The 22,116-nt window shown below is 39.2% G+C and overlaps 1 protein-coding gene across 1 annotated transcript in view; it reads right to left on the bottom strand.

The window, feature by feature from the left end:
* The window catches only part of RSF1 (remodeling and spacing factor 1), a 67,856-nt gene that overhangs the window by 32,966 nt on the left and 12,774 nt on the right, over positions 1-22,116 (bottom strand). The window contains exons 2-5 of the mRNA XM_053971073.1: positions 8,490-8,581; positions 4,024-4,116; positions 3,190-3,395; positions 1,087-1,244 (exon numbers count right to left, since the gene is read on the bottom strand). Of these exons, the coding sequence (XP_053827048.1) occupies positions 1,087-1,244; positions 3,190-3,395; positions 4,024-4,116; positions 8,490-8,581 (549 nt within the window). The remainder of the gene's footprint in view (positions 1-1,086; positions 1,245-3,189; positions 3,396-4,023; positions 4,117-8,489; positions 8,582-22,116) is intronic.

Genomic DNA, 22,116 nt, shown 5'->3' on the forward strand with positions numbered 1-22,116 from the left:
CTGTCATTTCTACAATCAGCTCTTAGTACTTCCACAACAACTCAAATTTTACCTAAATATTAATTTTTTTTGTTCTACACTGCTTGTTGCAAAGAAGAATAGAATAGTAATTCCTTCTCTCTGATACTCAAAACCAAGACAAGCCTTGGCTAATTCCACATATCCAATTAACTTCAACACATTTGCAGAAACACCTACTAACACACTGGAATACTTAAATTTTGTTTCTGATTGTAAAAACATTTTCCTGCATTTTAACAAAATAATAAGACCAGGCAGTAAAACTGGGGTAAAATTACTCAGGATAACAAGCTTCTAGTTTTTCATGACCTGAAAGAAGACCAGATTCTTAACAAAATCAAATACTCCAGGCTGACAGATACTTAGCAAAACCAATGCACAAACCAACAAGTCAGGCAAGTTACTAAATACGTGGAATGGCATGATAATAAGGAAGGAAAAAGGTTCTTGGCTTTGATTTTGGAGATCTTTTCCAACCTAAATAATTTTGTGATTTTAATAACAACAATATAGTGGAGGCAGATAAGGACAGCCTCACTTCAACAATGTTTTAGCATTTTAAATTGTTTTAACTTAAGCTCATGTCTTCTTGAAATATTGTGACAATTGTGAAACATTTGAGGAAATAACCTATATTTTTCTAACTCAAAAGCAAGAATAAACACCACACCCAATACAGCCTTGATTTCAATCATGGCATTGCACAAGCAGATTTCTTTTCTTTTTCAAATTTTAATGTTGCTAAAACAGGAAAGGTTTGGCAGCGGTTCAATGCTCCACAAAAACATACAATAATGAGCATTTACAATATTATACAAAATGTACAGCAAAAAAGAAAAGTTACTGAGAAAACATTTTTACACAGGTCTCTTCCTATAAATAAGTGTTTGAGATTCACTATGTATTGAAAAAACCTCCAAATATATTCAGAATTTCAAAGGATTCAGTATTTACTTGATTTACTTTTTTAAAGTCCTAATCTAACACAGTAACTTTTTGTGAGGCTGAAAATTCTAACACTGCCACAGCAAAACACTTAAACTTTGATAAAAGAAGGCAGAAAACCTTGTGTATCTGCTTCTTCACCCTTTTTGGTGTCTTCATCTTCTATGCTTGGACTTTCACGTGATGAATTCTCCTGCTGAGAATTGTTGTTTTTCAACAGAGCAGGATCAATTTGCGCTTTCAAGAGCTCAAGGGTCTCGGCAAGCTCATTGCGGTTTCTAGAAGAGAAAAATACACTGTCTGATAAGTCACTTACTTACCCCAAAGGGATTCATAAAGAGTAAACAAACATTATCTGCTTAAATTAATTACCCTGAACACCTTATAGAGTTATATAGTGAAAACACAAGCAAACTGAAATGCTTGTCCCACCAGTGACTGCACCTTTGCAACCAGAAACCTTTCAATTTATCCATACCCAAATAAAAATATTGTTTTTGGAAGGACCTTATCTACTTATCTATCTCAACTCAATTCCTGTTGGGTCTGGATCCAAGCTGCTACTATTATTCTGTTATTTATTACCCTCTCCTTAACCATCACTGATTATTCTTTGCTATTTCTTTTTTTTCCTCTCAGCAGTGAACAAACTACAGCTCTCTGCTCATGCACCAAGAAGCAACCATATCATTTGACTGAAATTTGCAAAAGCAAACAGCAGAATAATTTAGGTACTTTTTTGCAAGTGCTTATCCTAAGCACATGCAACAAACAGCAAGTTGTCTAGAAAATGCCATCAAGTTATGACAGCAAAAGGACTGGAGCACATCTGTCTGAGAGTGAATCTCAGTGCACTGTAACTCTTTATTTAAACTGCACATCCAACTATTAAGAAAACTCCACCTTAATTGATAAAGAATTTGAGCCATGAACAGTCATTGCTTTCTTAATGGACTACAACAATAAGGCTCTCACATCTGTTTTTCAAAGTCAATGTTCAGCAATTTGTTTTTCCCAGGTTTACAGAAAGAAAGGAAGCTGCAACAATCACAATATGTGGAGTCTCACGGGTTTTAAAACAATTTCAGATTTCTTAATGCATTACAGTGGTTTTCTGCTGTGAGTGTGGAGTGTTAGAACCTTCCCGGCAGAACCCTGGTTTCTTCTTCTTTCGGCAATGAATTTTGGAGTCTATAATGCATGGAAGAGATAGATGATGCATGGAACAGCTCTTAATCTGTTTGTTTGGATACATTTACTTTATTCCCCCACAACAGCTGAATACATGTAACTTATAGTAATGCTTATCATTTTATGGCTTGTTGATAGTGGTTTAAATACTTCTGCATGACTCCCTCAGTTACTGAAGTCATGGCAGTGTAAATAACCTGCAGATAGTTTGGGCTGGAAGGGACCTTCAAAGACCAGCCTGTTCCAACATCTACAAGACCAAGTTGCTCAAAGCCTTATCAAATCTGGCCATGAAGACTTCCTGCAATGGGGCAGCCACAGCTTCTCTGAGCAACCTGTACTGCTGCCTCACCACTCTCACAGAACTTTGCTGTACTAACAAATCTAGATCTGCCCTCTGTCGGTTTGAAGCCATTCCCCCTTGTCCTGTCACTACACGCCTCTCTAACAAATCCCTCTCCCCTTTTCCTGAACTCCTTTAGGTACTAGAAAAGGCTCTGAGTTCTTCCTGGATCCTTTTCTTCTCCTGGCTGGAAAATCCCAAATCTCTCAGCCTGTCTTCACAGGAGAGGTGCTCAAGCCCTCCAAGCATCCCCTTGGCCTCCTCTGGCTTCCTTCCAACAGGAGTAATTGCAATATAACTTCCCCAAGAACAAATCTGTCCACTTGTAGCTTTTCTAACAAAGCTGAAGTTAAAGAAGCAAGAGTGTTCTATTTTCTAAGGCATTTATCTGGACACTAAGGAATATGGAGCCATCATCCTCAAGACAGTCTTCTCTTGCTACCTTTTCTATATATTCATTGCAGCTTGAACTAGCAGGAAGCAAATTATGTGATGGCTGCTACCAACAAATCTGTGAGTTATTTCTGTACACAATTTTTCACTAGAACATAGATGTCAATGCAGAAAATCCCACTGTCATGAATCCTACTGTGTGAGAATTGAAGATTTATTCAAATACATTTCTGAGCCTGAGTCACAAACAGCTAAAAACCCCACAAAATTAAAAAAAAAAAAAAAAAAAAGAATACCTAACAATGCACTTCCATGTGGATCCATCCTGGTCATCCTGTTCTTCTATGTACATCCTGACATTATGCTCCTGATCCAGCTGATACCAGTACATGAGGCCATCCTTGTCCCGACCAATGGGCTGCAGACGCATGGCGTCAGCATCCTCCTCGTTAATGATATTCTTAAACTTTAGATTGTCATCAAACTGACATTCACAGAGATACTGAAAAAGTAAAAAGACTGGTAAGATATCAAAAAATATAAACAGAAAGAAGAAAATCAGCTCATTTCATTTCAGTGTGATTTGGAACTTGTTTTTAGGCCTCTCTCTGTTGGATGTGTATCAGCTGTAGCTGTAAGTTTTTTCCAGACCATGCTGTTTTTAAATCAGAGAGAAGGGTTTGGGTTGGTTTTGGGTTTTTTTAACCCGAGTAGCTTAGAAAGCTTATTCTCAATTTTTATTGCATAGTACAAATGATCTCATTCTACAATAGAACCCATACATAACTTGGAACCAACCCTGACAATTTTGTCAAGACTACAAAAGATTAAGTCCCATTTTGCCTTTGGAATTCAGCAATGTAACAAACACATTTCAAAGTGTGTATTGCACAGGCAAAGATCTTTTGACAAAGCAGTAAGCATGAGACTATTTTCATACAAATGTGTGAAAAATATGCAAACAATGCAGTTTGGGTCCATCCCACTACAATGAATAATATTATGTCTGTTCCAAGATCAATTTTATATTTAATATATGCACTTATGGTTCAGTCAAGCTAAATTTGCAAGACCTTAAAGTGAGTGAGTGAGGAAGCAGTAATTTAGAACCTTAGCTGATGAATGTGTACCTTCAGAATCCCCAGTTTGCATTCAACACTCATTTCTAGGTATCCTTTTTTTTCCATCTCCCAAGCCCAAGTGCTGTTGAATTCTTGACATATCTGTTACAAACGAAATAAGCAGATTTCTAAGGTTAGGAGAAAAAAGCAACTTTAAACTTTTTTATTAGTAGTACCTTACTACAATAATTAATTATACATGATCTCTTTGAGATTGCAGTCAGAAAGTCTTACAGAAAAACAAAAAGTAAAACTGAGGCACGTTAGCAAGCACTGTTGAATTTTTATGGAAGAGGAGATCATTGAGGCCCTGATCACCACCACATTCTCTAAGCATCCTAAATTAGATAGCATTATTCTGAAATGGGAAGGTATTATTGTCTTTGCTGTGCACATATCTCACATTTTTCTATTTCTGTCTATTTAGAATATAAATTCTCTCAAGCAGACATGACTCCCAATTATATCTCCTTGCAGCATTTAGCAGACAAGTTGCCAGGGTCTCCTGGGGCCCTCAAGTCCTTCAACTGTACTGCAAATAACAAATGCAACTGCTACTCGCTCCACACTGTGGAATTATTACTCTTTACAAAGTATCTTGAGCTTCAAGCTGCTTGACAAATATTTTTAAATATTTTAAATATAGCCAATTTCAAATTATTTAAAGCAAGTAAATTCAACCACACCAATATGGGGGGAAAAATCCTATCACCAGAAAAAGCAGCAGTAGAGGAGAAATAAGATTGAACCAGCATGAGGTCGAATAATAAAGGTGAAGAAGAAATTCCCTCTCCTCCTAAACAACTCAGGCGTGCTTAAGCCAACTCTCATGAAGAGACAAGCTGCTCATCAATTGAGGACACATGGTGGGATCTCCAGTATTTCCACTGGAATAGCCTCCAGTCAGTGAGGCTATTCCAGTGGAAATATCCATGAGGAGGCAAAAGCTGATCACAGCTATACTGCCAGTTGGAATTATATTGAAGTGCCACTGCTGAATCACAACTGTCAAATGAGTGCATGAGGTACTGCTGCCCTTCAGACTGGAGGGCTGGACTCAATCAGAACAGTGCAGTCTCCCAATCAACAAATTATTATTAAATGTAAGATACAGTTACCAAGCTACTTAGAAACTTGCCAATCACATCTGAATGCAGCTTTCTCTGGAAACAGCAGCAAAAATAATCCTAAATTTCATCCACCAAAAATACAGATTAACCGATTCATAATGTAAAATTCCACCTGGACTCCAACCAAGCAGAGGGGCTGCTACCCCTCCCTTGTCCCCACAGCCACACTACCAACCCTCCACTACCCCTGGTACTGACACCATTTCTCAGGTGGCACAATGGTAAGCCTGCAGTTAGGTCAGCTCAGCCACACCATAAAGCATACTTTGACTTTAAGCTGTGACCTACAGAAAACAGTGAAGAGCACTCTGGTCACAAGGGATCCTGATGAAGAGCAGTTTTTCCTGCTTTGAGGTTAAGTAATATTACACAGGAACTTCTCTGATGCCAAGCCAAAGCTCACAGCAGGAGACAATCACTGCTCACTCACAAAATGAAGCTATTCTACCTTCTCTCTCCTTTTCAACTATGTAATATGAACACTGGGAAACTGAATATCGAAACGCTTACTCCGGGCATATGCCAGCTGCTGTTCATTACTTCGTCATTAAGTATGAGAGCAATAATGAGAAGCTTCATGTGCTACAAAGTATGTGACTGTCAAAGCAAAAGCTTTAAAGCATCAGAGCCGATGAAGCATCTGTTCAAACTGAAGTTACTACATTTCGACAATTAAAAACTAGATAATTGTGCTTTCTCCTGACAAGTGCTGTCACAACCCTGAACTACACATCCCATTGATCCAGGCTCTGCTGAAATCTTAATCTCTGCCTTCCCAGAGAGGATGCTTCACACTGATCACAAAGCTGCTGCTTGCAGGAACTCCTGGCTTCTGCATGCCAAGAATGGTCAGCACCTTCCCACCCTGCAAGAAATGCTGAAACAGCTCTCTCAAATAATTCCAAAGAAGCTATGATGGCATCCAACACTATTACCATGCCAAATGTTCACTTTAAACAAGGAAAACAGGAACATGAAAGAGGAGTCTCCTTGACAGAGGAGTCTCCTTGAGTGGGACTACAAACACCTGAATTCTAATCAGAAATATGTTCAGAATGTGCTGATTTTGGGTTGAAGGTTTCAGACGGACCAGTGCAGAGAAATCTTCATTCTATAAAAATGTAAGTTATGTTTGACAATAGCTAATAAAACACTTTGTCAGGAGACAGTGCAATGTGATCTCACTACAGGTTTCTCAAAATCAGCTAAGCTGGACACTTCCTCTTGGTTATTGGAATGCTTAGGACCAGGCATTTCTTTACCTTAGTCATACATGACCACAAGACATTCCTGGTGCAGAGGAGGAAAGTCAGACTCGCAGAGACCTGCAGCCATTTTATTCCATAAAAGATTAGTGCACATGCTGGTGGATCCAACTTGGGTGGTTCACCACCAGAAGAGGGAAGGGAAAGAACTCTCAACTACCATGATCGCTTCCTATCCCGAAATATATCCATCTGTCAAAATATCAGCCACAGCTCAGATATAAAAACACAGCTCAGATATAAAAGATCATATTTTTATGATATTCTTTATATGCACAACAGTCAAGTGAAGCACATTTTATAATTAGTTGGTATATAAACAAAATGTAATAATACATACATGCATAAATATTAAGAGCATGTAAGTCTGGATGCCCTCCACTGAAGTTTCTGCCTAAAATAAGAACATCTAGAATATATCAAGCCCTGTTTTATCAAAGCAACACATCAGTAGTTTCTAACAAAGGAAAAACAGGTCAACTTTGCCTCTTAGAGTGTCATCAATAACATGTGGAACAATACTGCAGGCATCAAGGAAAAATATTCTCATTGGTTCCACACCTTTTCAGTTTTTCCTGGCTTTTGAGGCATTTCCCAATACTTTTCCTTGCTTTTCTAAATTAATCATACTTCTTTGAATTGGGGACAGTATTAGCATACCTTTCTAATTAGTTATATTCAAATTCCTTTGTTCTTCAAGGTTCCTTTGAACCACTGTCCAAAATAAGCTTCAAGTTAGCTCTAGAGACTGTTAAATGAAGTAGAATTTATTAACACTTACTTGGTCTTAACAGGGGTGTGAGGGAGGGTTTCCTTACTGCTTCCCTGAAGAAGAATTTCCAAACCGCTTTAAAGAAGATTTTCCAAACTACTCCCTCACACTTATTTTATCACCCTGCTTTCTGCTTATCACACAACTGGTAAGTGGCTTCAGTGGGGTACTTAAGTTCACGAGTCAGAGTTGGGTTTTCTCAGTTTGCTGCAATGGTTTTTGGGTTTATTAAGGAATTTAACATAATTCAGTAACCACAGTAGTTGGTAATACACAAAGTAAACACAAGTTACATAAATTATTACATTACTATTTTTTAAAATATTATCATCAATGCTTTACAGTTGGTTAACAGGTCAGAATTAACAAAGGCCCTTTAGCAGGTTATTTCTCAATACATTCCCAGCCCTAAAAACATCATCGCCTTAAAGGGTACACAAACCTCAAGATAAATTCATACCTCTGAAGAGCTTATAGACAGCATTTAAGGGGGAGACCTGCAGCTGGATTTGCCAAGTGCCATTATTTGTATGGTTGCTATTACCCTGATGCTGTATTTCTAAGCAAGATGTGATCACAGCTTTACAGACAATAACAAGATTACAATTTTGTGGATTAAAAGGCACATGGAACATATCCAGAGGAGAAATGGTAACCTATAAATTTTGACTATCCATATATTTTTATTTTTTGAAGCAGTGTAAATTATTTAAACTGGAAACTATTTGTATGTAAAGTATCAACAAAGACACAGCTGCAATTAAAATACCAAGACAGAATTACGTAAAACAATGGGATGCTCTATTTTTACTGATGCATAATTACATTTTTATCTTAGCTATGCCATTCTGAACATGCAGATATAAATCATTGCAAGACTATCTTTTACTATTAACACATGCTACAAGACCTCTGTATGGTTCCTGCATGAATATCAGCCAAATCACAGTAACTAAATCATATCCAGGCAAGTGATATACAATGAACTGCTACTGTATAAATCTCTGCTTAATTTAACCCATTTGCAGACTACTAAATCTTCTTTATTTAGGGTCTTAATACTCAAGAAAATATTTTCCTGCCAATTATGAGGGTGGACACTCTCACATGCAGAAGATGGTGCCTATTTTCAGAGACCTTTTTCCCACAAGCCTAGGCAGACTGCAAGTTAAGCTGGGATCCGATGTATGCGTGTTGATGCTGGCACAACCCAAGGCTCCTGTAGCTCATACTAGGGCTTGCTCACACAAGCAAGTTCATCACAACCATATTCCAGCATTGCAGAATAATACAACATGCATACTGTACCTTGATCAAGTATTTTTCCCATCTGTCTGCTGTGACAGACTTCCCAATCTTTCTCATCAGTTTCAAGTGAAGCTCCACCAATTCTTTTGGGACTGTAGCATTGAGAGAGAGGAAAAAAATAAAAAAAGTTGTTAAGTCTGGTGTAAATATTCTTCAATGCTAAACACTGATAACACTGAAACACTGTGACAAATTAAGACTTTTTTTAATAAAACAGAAACTTCAAGCCTGCTGAAGAGCTGTCCTGCAGCTGAGAGATGGAGGAAGGTTAATTTAATCACAAGTCTTTTTGTTCATATTTACATTTAAAATAATCATCACCCTTCAATTAAGTATATAGAGCTCAGTGATAAACCTGTGGAAATTCTGGCAGTGTTAAAACCACAACTGTACAGGAACTATTTCAGTCAAACACCTACAAAAATAATACTGCAAGCAGCACACCTGCAGCTGCCTCCAGAAACCCCAAAGCCATATTCTGCACCATGCCTGGAATATCACTGGATCCAAATTATTTTTCGCCAGGTGCATGGTACGGAAGAAATGTTCCTGAAACTCTGTTCTCATAGATGCAGCTTTGCTATACACTTACTCTCTCTTGTACTGGAGGGACAGAAAGGTATTCCAGATATGGGGCTTCAGGAATGGTTGCCAGAAGTGCTGCCAATTACAGCTGCACCAGTGCTGTCACAAAATCAAAGTTTTCCAAGAAAATGTATGTATCTCTTAGTGTACATGCCTCAGAAAAAACTTCAACAGCTTGTCTCAGCTCACATCTGTGATTTATAAATGAATTTGGCACCACCAAGTGGCAAATTTGCAGAACATTGATTTTATAAGTTAATTAGTAGCATAGCCTCTAAGAAATATGTAATTGATAATTATTAATGAAATTCTACATGCCCATTGACATCAGCTCTCTCTTCTGTAATTTGCTGAGAAAAACTTCAAAAATAAGCTTTTCAAATATTTTTATTTCTCTCCTCTTTGCATACAATTTCATGTTCTAAAAGCATTTTCAGTACTTCATGCACACACATGTTGAAAGCTTTAAAACCAGTAACTTTTATTCTCGTCGTTTATGATTATGATTTTTCTTCTGGTCCAGTAGCATTATTTGACACAGGATAAACAGCTGGGACATCAAAAGCGTTTGTTTTAAACTAGACACCACTGAGATGTTCGTTCCTTTACTCATTTATACATTTCCTGTGTGAATCTTTTCAACATCTAACTTGAATTCACCCAACCTTTCTTTGTCTTTCAATCAAATGCCTCGACTTTCACATGAACATACCGAGTTGCTAAAAAATCAGTTTGATGAAAATGCTTGTGTTGTTTCAGAAATAAAGAAATTTCATATACAAACTCCTTGAATAAATAAATATAAAAAGTACCAGCCTGGTACCCTCAAAGAGACCTCTTTTCAATATAGATAATTCATAAGCAACAAGTCCTGGCTTGTTCTCTTTAATTCCATTTGCATATAATATTTCCATTACATATTGAAGACACCTTGCTTTTCCTGAAAACTGATGTTTGTCATGATTTTGAACTAACACCTATTTTTAAAGGAACAAGATCAAAGGTCTTAACCCCAATAAGTGCCAAGCAGCTGGCACTAACAAAATTAAGCACAAAACACTTTATACACATGAGCAATTCTATCTATGTTAAGTCATACAATTAAACCTCTGGTTGTATTTGTGTGACATGGAACTCAGCCAGGGTATTCAAAATCTTGCTGAATCAAAGCTTTTGCTCAGCATCCTTTTTTCTTTGTTTTTAATCAGACCTTTTTGTGGGCACATACTGATAGGAATCCTAGATTAAAGAAGCACAGGTGATTTGTTTCAAATAATCAAATTCCCAGTCACCACAAAATTCTCTGCTAGAGATTTACTGTGAGAAAAAAAATGGAGAACATGAAATTTTTTTTAAATTGGAGTAATATGCACACTCTTGGATCAGCACTTCCTGTGAGTTGTGTTAGGATCTACAGAAACATCACTTTTCTCAGTTTTAGCATTTCAGCTCTTGTACTTCTAGAATCTTCATGATGTATCGATGTGATTACTTTTACAAACTTCACTAAACACTTCATATCCATTCTCTGTTTACTACCCTTTCAAGATGCTTTTCATGTATTACGCAATATTACCAACTGGATTTCTAGGCTGGCTTTTCGCCTCTTCCCTTCGCTGAGAGGAATTCCACAGTACCCGCCTGGTGTAATGAAGGAGACAGGAGGCTTGGAGAAGAAAACTGATGTCTAGTTTGCTCTCTAGGGAGTGTGTGAAGTCCAGCCTGACCAGCCATGTGCCCCAATAACCACAGGAGCAGAAGCCTACAAGGACTGAGAAACAAACTCTGTATTAATTCCAAAGTAACTGTACATAATACACGATGTACACCTGACTTGTCCAAAAACACCAGCTAAGGGAGATGGCCTAGGAAGGCTAAAGAGTGGTGGCAAATCTCTCCTAGAGAACTTAGCTGGAAGGGAATAAAATTGCACTAGTAAATACAACAACTAAAACTTAAATCCTCTCAGAAATGCACTGAACCTGCAACTATAAATTAACTTACTTTTGTTCAGACTATAGAGAGAATTCCTGACAAGAGTTCATTGAATTGAGACATCAGTAAGGATCATTTTTACAACACTGTTCTATCCCATATGTAAGGGAAAGAACACCAAAGAGAATGAGCATAATATAATTATTTTCAGTTGTTGCTGGCTGGTTTCAGCTAACAACAGTAGACTACTATCTCCTTTGCAAAATTTCATCTCCATTCATGTGGGACCGGCATCACTCATTTCAGGAACTTGCATAAGAATGTTCTGTATTTGTAAAAATTTCACATAAGGGAAGGAACAATACACAGTATCCTTCTTGTATAATTGCCATTGTGTGTGAGGTTCTGGTCACAAAAAGCATGATGGAACATTATAAAAAATCCTCTCTAAATATGAATTAAATTCTCAAACTTTAATGAAACTTTGATTTCTCTGGAAAGTAATATAGGAGTTCTCTAAAACCTTCTCAGAATATGCTTAAGCAGTGGAGAAAACACCAGGACTGTGCACAGAGCTAATAGCAGTTCTTTTACAAAAGCGCTGTACAAATATTTCAAAGAATTTGCTATAATTAAAGCATGGTGCATTCTGCTAGATATTCAAAAATACATACTTTTCATAAGAAGTCATAAGCCAGGAAGAATGAGTCACTATATACAATTATAAGGCTTCTGATGGAGTTCAGCCCATTTGTTAAGCCTTACACTATCTTGGAGGGCAGGCTGTCATCTGTGCCTCACACAGTATCCTTTGAACACTATTCTGTCTACTCCAGCATTTCAGGGAGCATCCTATACATCAGTCACATGTCTAATACATTCAGAAACATCAGAATAATTGAAATGGAAGAGAAAACATACAAACATGTCAAACCCCCGTGATCTGGCTAGAAAAGCTGTAACTTTCAAATACCTACACAACCACAGATTAAGGACAACATCTCATGTAACCATAACCCCATTTCACTCCTATTTATTTTCCCTGCCAAAATGAAAAGGCTTACAATTAACCTAAAAAAACTTGAAACAGTGGATGAAAACAGAAAACATGACAAAGTCCTGAGTCCAGAGGGAGGATGGGGAATCTTATTTTGAAAATTATTATAAACAAGAAAACCTCGGTATCAAAGCAGATCTGGAGTGCTGGACACAGAGAGGAGGATTGGAACCATGACGTACACAGAGCACCTGGTACTGATGTGGATTACAAAGCCTGTGCCTACTGTCCTCTTTCTGGGACCCAGGAAGACAACACTGAACTCTTAGTGCTGGGGGGACCTGGGGTGAAGGGAATAAAGAATAAAACTCAGGGATGCAAAGGCCGCTGGCAGTTTTCATGCTTCATGAACACAAACAGGTCTTCCCAGTTACACTAGTAAACCATTTTCCATGCTAACTTGTTTTGGCAAGCAGAGGAAATAAAATTACTCATAAGACATACATGGCAAATATTTCCATTAACCATGTGTTCTTTTTCATCCTTCTGCCTTGACCAAAATTACCTCTGCACACTATGACTGCACTGTCAAATAACACCACACTGAGCAAGAGGACAGCTGAGATTGATGAGATCATTAATGATCTCCCACCTCCTTTCTGCTAAGGGAAAGTAGCTCACAGCAACCTGCACACAGCTGATGTGGATTAGCTACTGGCACCCTGCATGAGTTTAGTGGCAAATAGGAGATGGCTTCCACCCTGTTCAAATCGCTCTGCTGTGAGTGCCGGAGGGAGCTGTCCTGGAGGCACACACAAAGGCAAGAGCATCTCCTCAGACATCAGTAAAGAGTCAGTATGTGGCCACTGTGGAACAGGCTGCACAGAGAAGCAGTGGGTGCCCCACCCCTGCAAGTGTTCAAGGCCAGGCTGGATGGGGCTTGGAGGAGCACAGTCTAGTGGAAGGCATCCTGGCCCACAGCAGGGTGGTTGGAACGATCTTTAGGGTCCCTTCCACCCAAATGATTCTATAATAATTTACCACTTAGCCCATCACACTAACCATGTAGTTAATTCCCTTTACAGACAGGTCCTTAGGCATAAATTTGCTTAAAACCAGTCAGCTGCATCCCTTAAAAAAGGCAGAAGAGTCCCCAATAGACATGTGACCACATTTCCAGCATCTTTAATATTCTCCTTCATTTCTGTGTGAAGTCTGAAGTCCCAGGAGCACTCTGAGGCAACAAACATCTTGTCTTCTAGATTAATTTCAACCAAGGAGAAGTCCCTCATCTGTTTCATTAAACAACTAGCAAACACTGAGTAAAATAAAGGGAATAGTATCTCCCCTTTGGCACCAGCACTGGTTTATGATAACATAAATATTCTTCTTGAAGAACTATCTAACTTGTTTCTCATCTCAACTCAGTATAAGGAAAATGTGAGACCCTTTTCGTTATTCACAGAAGTTTATAGATCAGAGAAGAATGGCAGCCTTGGTATGAACTTGGCACGATAAATAAATAGAAAGACAAAACTCAGAATTCAGTAAACCTCTGATAAGAAATTGTGGCACTAAGGAGCCTCATCTTCACTCAGTAAGCTTGGGATAAAAATAATAAATTGGAATCAAGTGACCTCATGAGAAAAAGAGCAATTGTTCCTTCACTTGATGAACATTATTCTACCAAACTGTGCCTAAAAAAACCAAAAAATAACCCAAAAAAACCCAAAAAACCAAAAAAAAAAAAAAAACCCACAAACAAACAAAAAAAAACCCAACAAAAAACACCACGCAAAGGAAAGGGGAAAAAATAAAACTGCTCTGCCTCCTAAATGAATGAAATGAAAAGAGCAATTAAACATGCTGTAATTAAACCACAGATCAAAACAGAACGAACAAGTCACCAAGTAGCAGTTTTATATCCTGTTCCTAGAAAGATTGTTGGCAGGCATTACAAACAAGCCAACCACACTCACATTTAAATGACATTGTTATCCTAGGAAAGTACTTTGAAATCTGGATGCTCACCAGCTAGATCATTTTCTCACAAATATCTGAGAACATTTATCTCTCCTATCTGTACAAATACATATTAGAATACTCTCCTCTTACCTGGACTATTCAGAGCACAGGTCATTCTAACATTAGCCAGCAAAGGTAAGATTTTTATCCTGCTGGTAAACCCCCTCCTACACATTCCCATGCAAGGAACCCAGCACATCACCTCTTTCACTGCCACTTGCAAATGAATCATGACCAACATGGAAAGTACTTTGAACTGGGACCAAAATGCCTTTCTTACCCCCAGTTCTTTTAGTAAGTTGCATCACCAGCATAACAGACCTTGCTAGCAGAGTTGCATCCTGATCTCATTGCATCAGTCCAAGCCAGGACTGCCAAGTCCCAGCAGTAAACCATGTCCCCAAGTGCCTCATCTACATATCTTAAATATGTCCATGAATGGTGACTCCACCACTTCCCTGGGCAGCCTGTTCCAGTGCTTGACAACCCTTTCCATGAAGAAATTTTCCTAATATCCAAACTAAACCTCATCAGCACAACTTGAGACCATTTATTCTTGCCCTATTGTTTTTTACTTGGGAGAAGAGACCAACCTTCAACTGGCTACCACCTCTTTTCAGGCAGTTGTAGAGTGATAAGGTCCCTCAAACCTCTTTTTCTCCAGAATAAAAAATCCCAGTTCCCTCAGCTGCTCCTCACCAGACTTGTGCTCCAGACCCTTCACCAGCTCTGTTGCCCTTTTCTGGACACACTCCAGCACCTCAATGTCTTTTGTGTACTGAGGGGCCCAAAACGGAACACAGAATTCGAGGTATGGCCTCATCAGCGCCCAGTACAGGGGGACAGTCATTGCCCGGGTCCCACCGGCCACACTACTGCTGATACAGGCCAGGATGACACTGGCCTTCTTGGCCACCTGGGCACACAGCTGGCTCACATTCAGTGGCTGTCAACCAATACCCCCAGGTCCTTTCCTGAGCAGCAGATTCCCAAACCTGCTTTCCTAAATCCATAACACCACCTTGAGTATCCTTTCCTCCCATTATCTTTTATTCTACAATCTTTCCTAGTCTACAGTTCAATCTGATTATGCTTTGCTTTCTAATGCTCACACTACCATCAGTTACCTTCTCACTGTATATGAAACTGAGATTTTAAAAAATCACTTTCATTGTCATAGGTGTAACTCCTGAAGCTGGAATTAAAGGCCATACCAAAGTAAACAAAATCACTGGAGAGCTGTTCTTCAGCAGACAGAAGATGGTTTAATCTTTCCCAAGTCCCCTATTTCATTCTCTGGGTATTAAGTGCCTAGGAATGTTGGGGACTTTTTAAGCTAATATAAGGAACAGCAGAAAGGTTAACAAAAGCAGCACTGATGTTACAATAAAGCATAAAATTTAGCAAGAAAAGCATGCTGTACTGTGCAATGAAAAAGAATAGGAGGTAGAAGAAAAAAAGAAAATTACTTCGAAAACAATGCAGGAAAAAATAGCACAGAATCTATTTTAGAAACTGAAAATAGTCCAAGAAAGACAGCAAATGAAAGCCCAGTTTACTGACTCAAAAAATGTATTGAATAAAAAATGGGCTGCAGTCCACAAACTTAGGACATATGAAGAGCAAGTAAGACAAATCAAGCTGTGGCAGCAATATGCAAACAAGCAGATTGCCCTTAAAAACAGGTACTGGAAACATTTGAAATTATCACTGATAGTCATTTTGGCAGTTAACTCACATGCAGTGACAACACCATACATTTTCTACTGTCTAAAATCAAGTGAGCTTGACTTGCTGATCCTTCATTTGGGCAGATGCAAACCCTGACTGAAACTGCTGGGACCACACCCCATGGAAGTGAAGACACCACAGCACAGGTATCTTTCATTCTAGCTTCATCCTAGCTGATACAGAGAAAACTAAAATTCCTCCAGGATTCTTTTGCCTGCCGATGCATCTCAGTCTCCAATACAACTAAGACTTTTAGACCATGAGCAGCAAATGCTCCTCATTTCCTTCCTTAGCCCTGGACTGTGTAATTACAATTCTCAAATAAAGTGTAGGTATGACAAAGGTGAGAAGTAATTGTAAAGATCACACTTTAGTGGTCATCTCTAGTGTGCTTCACAGCTCCTCACTGCAAGTATGCATCTCCATAGCTTCTGGATACACTGGGGTAAGATCACTTCAGAGAAATTTCAGTAGTTTGGGTTTTTTCCAGTGGAAGAAGCAGGCAGAAATGAGCTGCGGTGGGTGGCATCAACATGCCCAGTTCAGGCACAGGGAGCCAGCCTTTGGAGCATGTTGCAGAATACATTTGCCCATTTCACTTGTGCTAGACACAAAGGTGTCCTACAGAAAGCACAAGTGGAGTTAAGAGCCATTACAAAAAGAACAAGCAGGTTGATCAGAGGGCTTGATCCAACTCTGCCATAAGAAATGCTAAAGAGGCACATATTAGGAAGTGCAACCCCTCTCCAGGAACATCGGTAGCAAAAGGAGGATTTACATGCCAGTGTCAGTCTGGACTGAGGCACTTGCCAGCCACTACAATCATGGATGCTCACACTTGCAGAAAGGATGAAAAAAAAAAAAGAAGTTGAGATGGCAATGCTCACCATGCTCACCTTTTGATCTAATACTAAGAAGTTGCACAGCCATTGAAGTGGTAACATTTAATTCAGTGTCTTCATTAACTTTTGGATCAATATTACAACTCCCTCCTAGGAGGATGGCCCAGCTCCTCTTCCTAGGAGGAAGGCAAGCAACTAGAAAAGAAATGCTATGAGTCTAACTCCTGTGAAAAGGAGCCAGAGTTTTCATTCCTACACCAAACTCCTGGAATTTGTAAATATTTCACCTTTAAAAAATAGGAAAGGGCAGCAGCATAGCAGTAGGATTCATCTAAGCACCTGGACAGATATCTGCAAATGTAGATACTGACACCTGAGCTAATTCCATATAATTCATTTACAACCCACAGAGAGAAACACGCTTTCAGGAAGAGTCAGCCCATCCTGAAGTAAAACATCTGAGCTAATACACTTGAAGATATTATTTCTGTTATAGAGTGTCTGGCAACTTTTTCCCAGTGAAAACCACCTCTTCCAGTCGGGGAAGGTCTTAAAGATACAGGAGTATTATCAGATACTGGGAATGGGTACATACTGTTCTTAAACCCTTCCCTAAGCTCTTACACTCCCCATTAAACAGAGAATTACCACTGCAGATTTCACTCTAGCTCCTACACTTTATCTGTGCACAAACACTTCCAGCAGACAAAATCAAATGTCTAAGCATGGGAGCATTAACTTCAGATGAAAGCTTATATCCTGCTATGTTGAACTAAAAGCATCCTCAGTGCCTTGAAATAAGTGAAGTGTTTAGTACACATGAGCATAGAGCTGTATACATCAGTAGTTAAGAAGCTGTCAGCTTTATTTAGCTTTATTCATATAATGAACAAAACAAGCTGCTTTTAACACTTTCTGTTAGAGGATAGGTTGAATGAAAGTCCTTTTTCACTCCATATATGAAAAGAAGTAAATGCATTTTAATCCCTTACTTTGTTTTGTTACTAGAAACATCCCTCTGGTGTCAATTTTACCACATTTCTCAGGTACTGTCCAAGTGTGAATATTAACAGAGGGAGGATGTTGATTATACCACAAAATCACTTTCTCCCACATCTCTCACTTGAATAAAAAGGCAATATTAAAAAACTCTGTTTGAATAAAACCCACTTTTCTAAAGCAAGTTTCATTACCAAGGTTACACTTCCTCAATCTTCTCTTCAGATGGAAAAACCCAACCAACAAAAAAAAAAAAAAAAAAAAAAAAAAAAAAAAAAAAAAAAGAAATAAAACCAGAACTAAGCCCCACAACACCAAAGAATCCCAAATATTTATCCTCTTCCATGCACCATGTGACATCTACTACAAGGACATTTCCATCTTTTTTCAGATTTAATTATAGAAATAGCAGTTTTTTTCTCTAGGCACTGGTGATCCAACCTGTATTTCAAATAAAGCTCATTTATACTCAGGGATTCACCATTCTATCTTTCATTTTCCAACAATTTTACTGAGCCATAGCAACAGCTAAATATTTCTTTGTAGTTTCTCAGTAGCTGTCAAATATTGCAGACACCTTTTTTCTTGAAAACCTAGTCTTACAAACCATAATATTTTTCATAATATTTTTTATTTACTGGCCCCTAAAGAAGTACAAGAATAAAACTACAGTGCAAAGACACACATTTTATGCTTTTCAAAACATCCAGCAGTGAAGAACTGGTGCAGAAACATTTGAGTACTACTCAGTAAGCATTTGGTATTTGACAGGCAGCAGCATTATGTGAGCATGAGGTTTGTTTAAGGATCAGGATAAGCAAACTTTGAAGGTGAAGCCAACGCAAGTCATTTTGCAATGCAGAACATGCTTCCCTGTCAGCTGGAAATAAGTAACTGCATGCTTGTTCTGCTCTAAGGTAGTATCAGTTCATTAATCTATCAGCAGTGCAAGTGAAATTTTAAAATAATTTATAAAAATACCAGATATCCAGCATGAGATGCACCATATCTCAGAAATTTGGGCAAAACAATCATAACAGAGCAACATTTTTAGCAGCTGACAAAGATTTCTGTCATGGTTTGACACTGGCGCAATGCCAGCGCCCCCATGAAAATACACCTTCCCAAATAAATGCTGTGAGATGTTATCAGGAACAGAGCAGAGCAGGCCCAAGCTTATTAACAAAGGAAAAAAACTTTATTAAACTACTACTACACAAGACACACGGACTAAATCCAGGATGAAGACCTTTTAAAACACCCCTCCTCCTCCCAATTTCCAAAACACCCACCATGAAACATCACCCGGGATTCCTGATCAAATTACCACCCTTCAGATAATCAATACGCAATCTATCAAGGGAGAGAGAAGTCTCTCTTGCACCACAGACCCCCCAGGAAACACAGTTGCCACCTCCTGTGTTTCCATGTCACAGTGCTCTCACCACCGTGCATGGACAGACTGTTCATAGGGCTCCTTTAAGGATGCTTTGCCACGGACCCAAAGATACAACAGTTCAGCTCCTCATCTTGGGACTACAGTCCCCCCCATTTTCCCCTGGGGCCAAGGGTCCAAGAACAGAGATCATCTTCTTTCCCAAAGACAGAGGGCATCACCATTCCCTCCTCAGCTTTCCTCTGTTCTTGCCATTCCTGTACTTTTAGAAGCTGAAGCAGGTCTCCTTGGGTCACCACTGCATCCCCCTAAAATGCAGTCTCTATTGCAGGAGATTTTGGTTCAGTCTATGGCTAACAAGAAAAGTCCAGCCAAAAGCTACTTCATCATCTCCTCCCACCTAAATATTTCTTCTTCTAACATCTCAGGTCCTGGATTGTCTCTCTTCCGCTACAAATCGAGGAGGAGTAATATTTTACAAAGCCCTCATTTCCCAGAAAGGGTTAAAAGTTCAGACTCCCTGGACAGCTGAAATCTCTGTCCAGCATTCCCATCTCCCACGCTGGGCATCACCCCCCCCCCCTTTCTGCTTCTCCTCTGCCGGCAAATCTCCAGGTGCCGCCAGGCTCTCTGTCACTTTCCCTCTAGGGGGTGGGGGGGGGGGGGGGACACAAAGACATCTCCGCTTCTCTCCACCCTTCCGTCCACAGGAGCTGGCTCGGTTCCAGACCCTCAGCCCCCTCGGCCTACCTGGACAAGGCCGCGTGGCTTCCCCTCCCCCACCCAGCCCATGGCCGGGCAGGGGAGCGTCTGCACTCTCTGAAGATCAGAACCAAAGAGACAGTTCTCCTGGGAGTTCTTGCTTTTAACCCTCTGTGTTCTCAGAGGCGTGTCCATACTTTCAGTGGTCACTCCAGGTGCCAATATCCAAACCTGACCACTGATTGGTTTGACCCAACTTCCTGGAAAAAAAAATTCACTTCCATGTCAAACCACGACAATTTCTATGAAAGGTACAAGTCACATGTGTGGATGAAGGTCATTCTACAGATGAATTCATGATCCCAAACAAAGAATTCTACAACTTTAACCCAATTAGCACAGAATTTGAGGGTTCTCTTAAATAATTTCAGAATGAGTAGCAACTTTTTGTCCATTATGTCTAGTGAAACCCAGGAAGCATGTAATAATAGAAATTTAAGAAGCAGAATTGTCCAAGACAGTTGTCTCACAAAGTGCTAGTACTACATAAAGTAGTATACAGTGTGTTTTTTCACCAGCTTCCTTAAGTCTAGATCTAAAATGAAGACTGCTTTAGACTTAAAGCAAACCACTTCTGTCCTCTGAAGAGCTGATAACCGAACCATTCACAAAGTGAAGACTCAAAACGTGAAGACTCACAGAAGTTTCATTCCCTGAAACGCCCAACTCTTAGGTATGAATTTCTATGAGCAAATTCATGTTTTGACCTGTCAACACTATTAAAATATCTACCCCCCCCTTAACATAATTCTTTTAATTGCAAGAAACTTTTTTAACTGTGGGGCTGTTGCAGCTTCCCAGGGGAGCCAAGACTGTTACCTTAGGGGTCGACATGAGCTCCTGTCTGTCCAGGCAGCAACAAAGCCTCAGACCCCTCTGCCAGACTGGCAGCACTGTTGCCTCTAAGCAACTCAGGCTCAGCTGCCATCAACCACCTCTTACACAACTTTTAATCTGAGCTAGAAAGTAAGACAAGGGTAACAGCCTGAAGGGACACTGAATTTGTCGCTACCATTCCCATAATGCCTGCCATCACTCAGTCTCATGTCTGAGATACAAACCCTCCAACCTACACAACCACAGGTAGATGCTGTCAGGATCGAGAAGAACCTGGCAGCTTGGGCTGCAGACAGATGGAACGTGCCACAAAGTAACCCAAACACAAAACAGTGTCTGAAAGCATAAAACTTCTGCCATCAAATCCTTCCCTTCCCATATAAAACAAAACAGACAGAAAGGAAGATGAACACACTGAGCAGTAGGAACAGCTGAGTACGACACTCGGAAAAGAAAACAATGAGCCACGGTGCATATCACTCGATGTGACAGTGACTACCAGCTGCTGTTTCAGAACGTGCATAAGGAAAACCCACAGCACATGTAACAGAACTACCTGCCTCTAGGTCAGCTTTAAATCATCTTTTCATAGAGCCTGGCTTAACATAAAAGCAAGAAACTTCATGTTCTTAGTTTTCTTTTAAAATATTTTCACTACAACTCAACGTTTATATCAGTTTCTAAATATTTTTGGGCTCTGGCCTCAATAATAATTTGCAGCAATCAGCTGCAATTACAGAACATGTGAAAGGCATCTAAATCTTAATTACTTTTGAGTTTCATTCAATGTACCATTTTTCTGGTTTTACAATATAAAAGGAATGCAAAACTCTAGGAGCCTTGCTTTGAATACTTTTAAAAATGTCCTCTGAAGTCAATAGTATAAGCTGCCATGCAGTCATCCTTCCTCTACATTCAGTGTTATCTCTCAAGGTGGAGCTGCCACTGCTGAGTGCTAAAATCAAGATAGCGACAAACAAGCAAACTACAAAACAAGAGGTAGATACATATACTCAAAATAATATATCCCCCAAGTTTTAGTATGATTCTCAACCCACACCGCATGCTGTTATTTTGGTAATTTTAAAACTCCATGTCTGTTTTAATAGGCATGCTTCCCTGACTTATCACAATACTATCTAGAGTATTTTGTTGAGCTAACAGCTAATTTTAACAACTCTCCTTTATTTGCAGTTTTGTTGCCCAATGGCAATATTATTTTATCAACAGCAGTGCCTCCCCCTAGGCTGAACTAGCCATCTTACACCTTGATCTTTTTAAAAACAGCTCATGTCCTTCTGGTTTCTTGGCAAATGAGATTAACTGCCCATGCTATAAAAAAAAAATAAAATAAATTAGGAATTCTACTTTATTTATACTACAGTGACCAATAAAAAATAATCTCTTTTTCTAACTAACTTCCTGTTATTTAATCAGTTTAAAGTTTATTATGGCGCTTTCCCTCTGGAGACTGACTCTCATTCAGTGGTTGACTTGGCTGCAGTGATGCACCCCCTC

The sequence above is a fragment of the Vidua macroura genome, chromosome 2, assembly GCF_024509145.1.
Source record: "Vidua macroura isolate BioBank_ID:100142 chromosome 2, ASM2450914v1, whole genome shotgun sequence".
Taxonomy (NCBI): domain Eukaryota; kingdom Metazoa; phylum Chordata; class Aves; order Passeriformes; family Viduidae; genus Vidua; species Vidua macroura.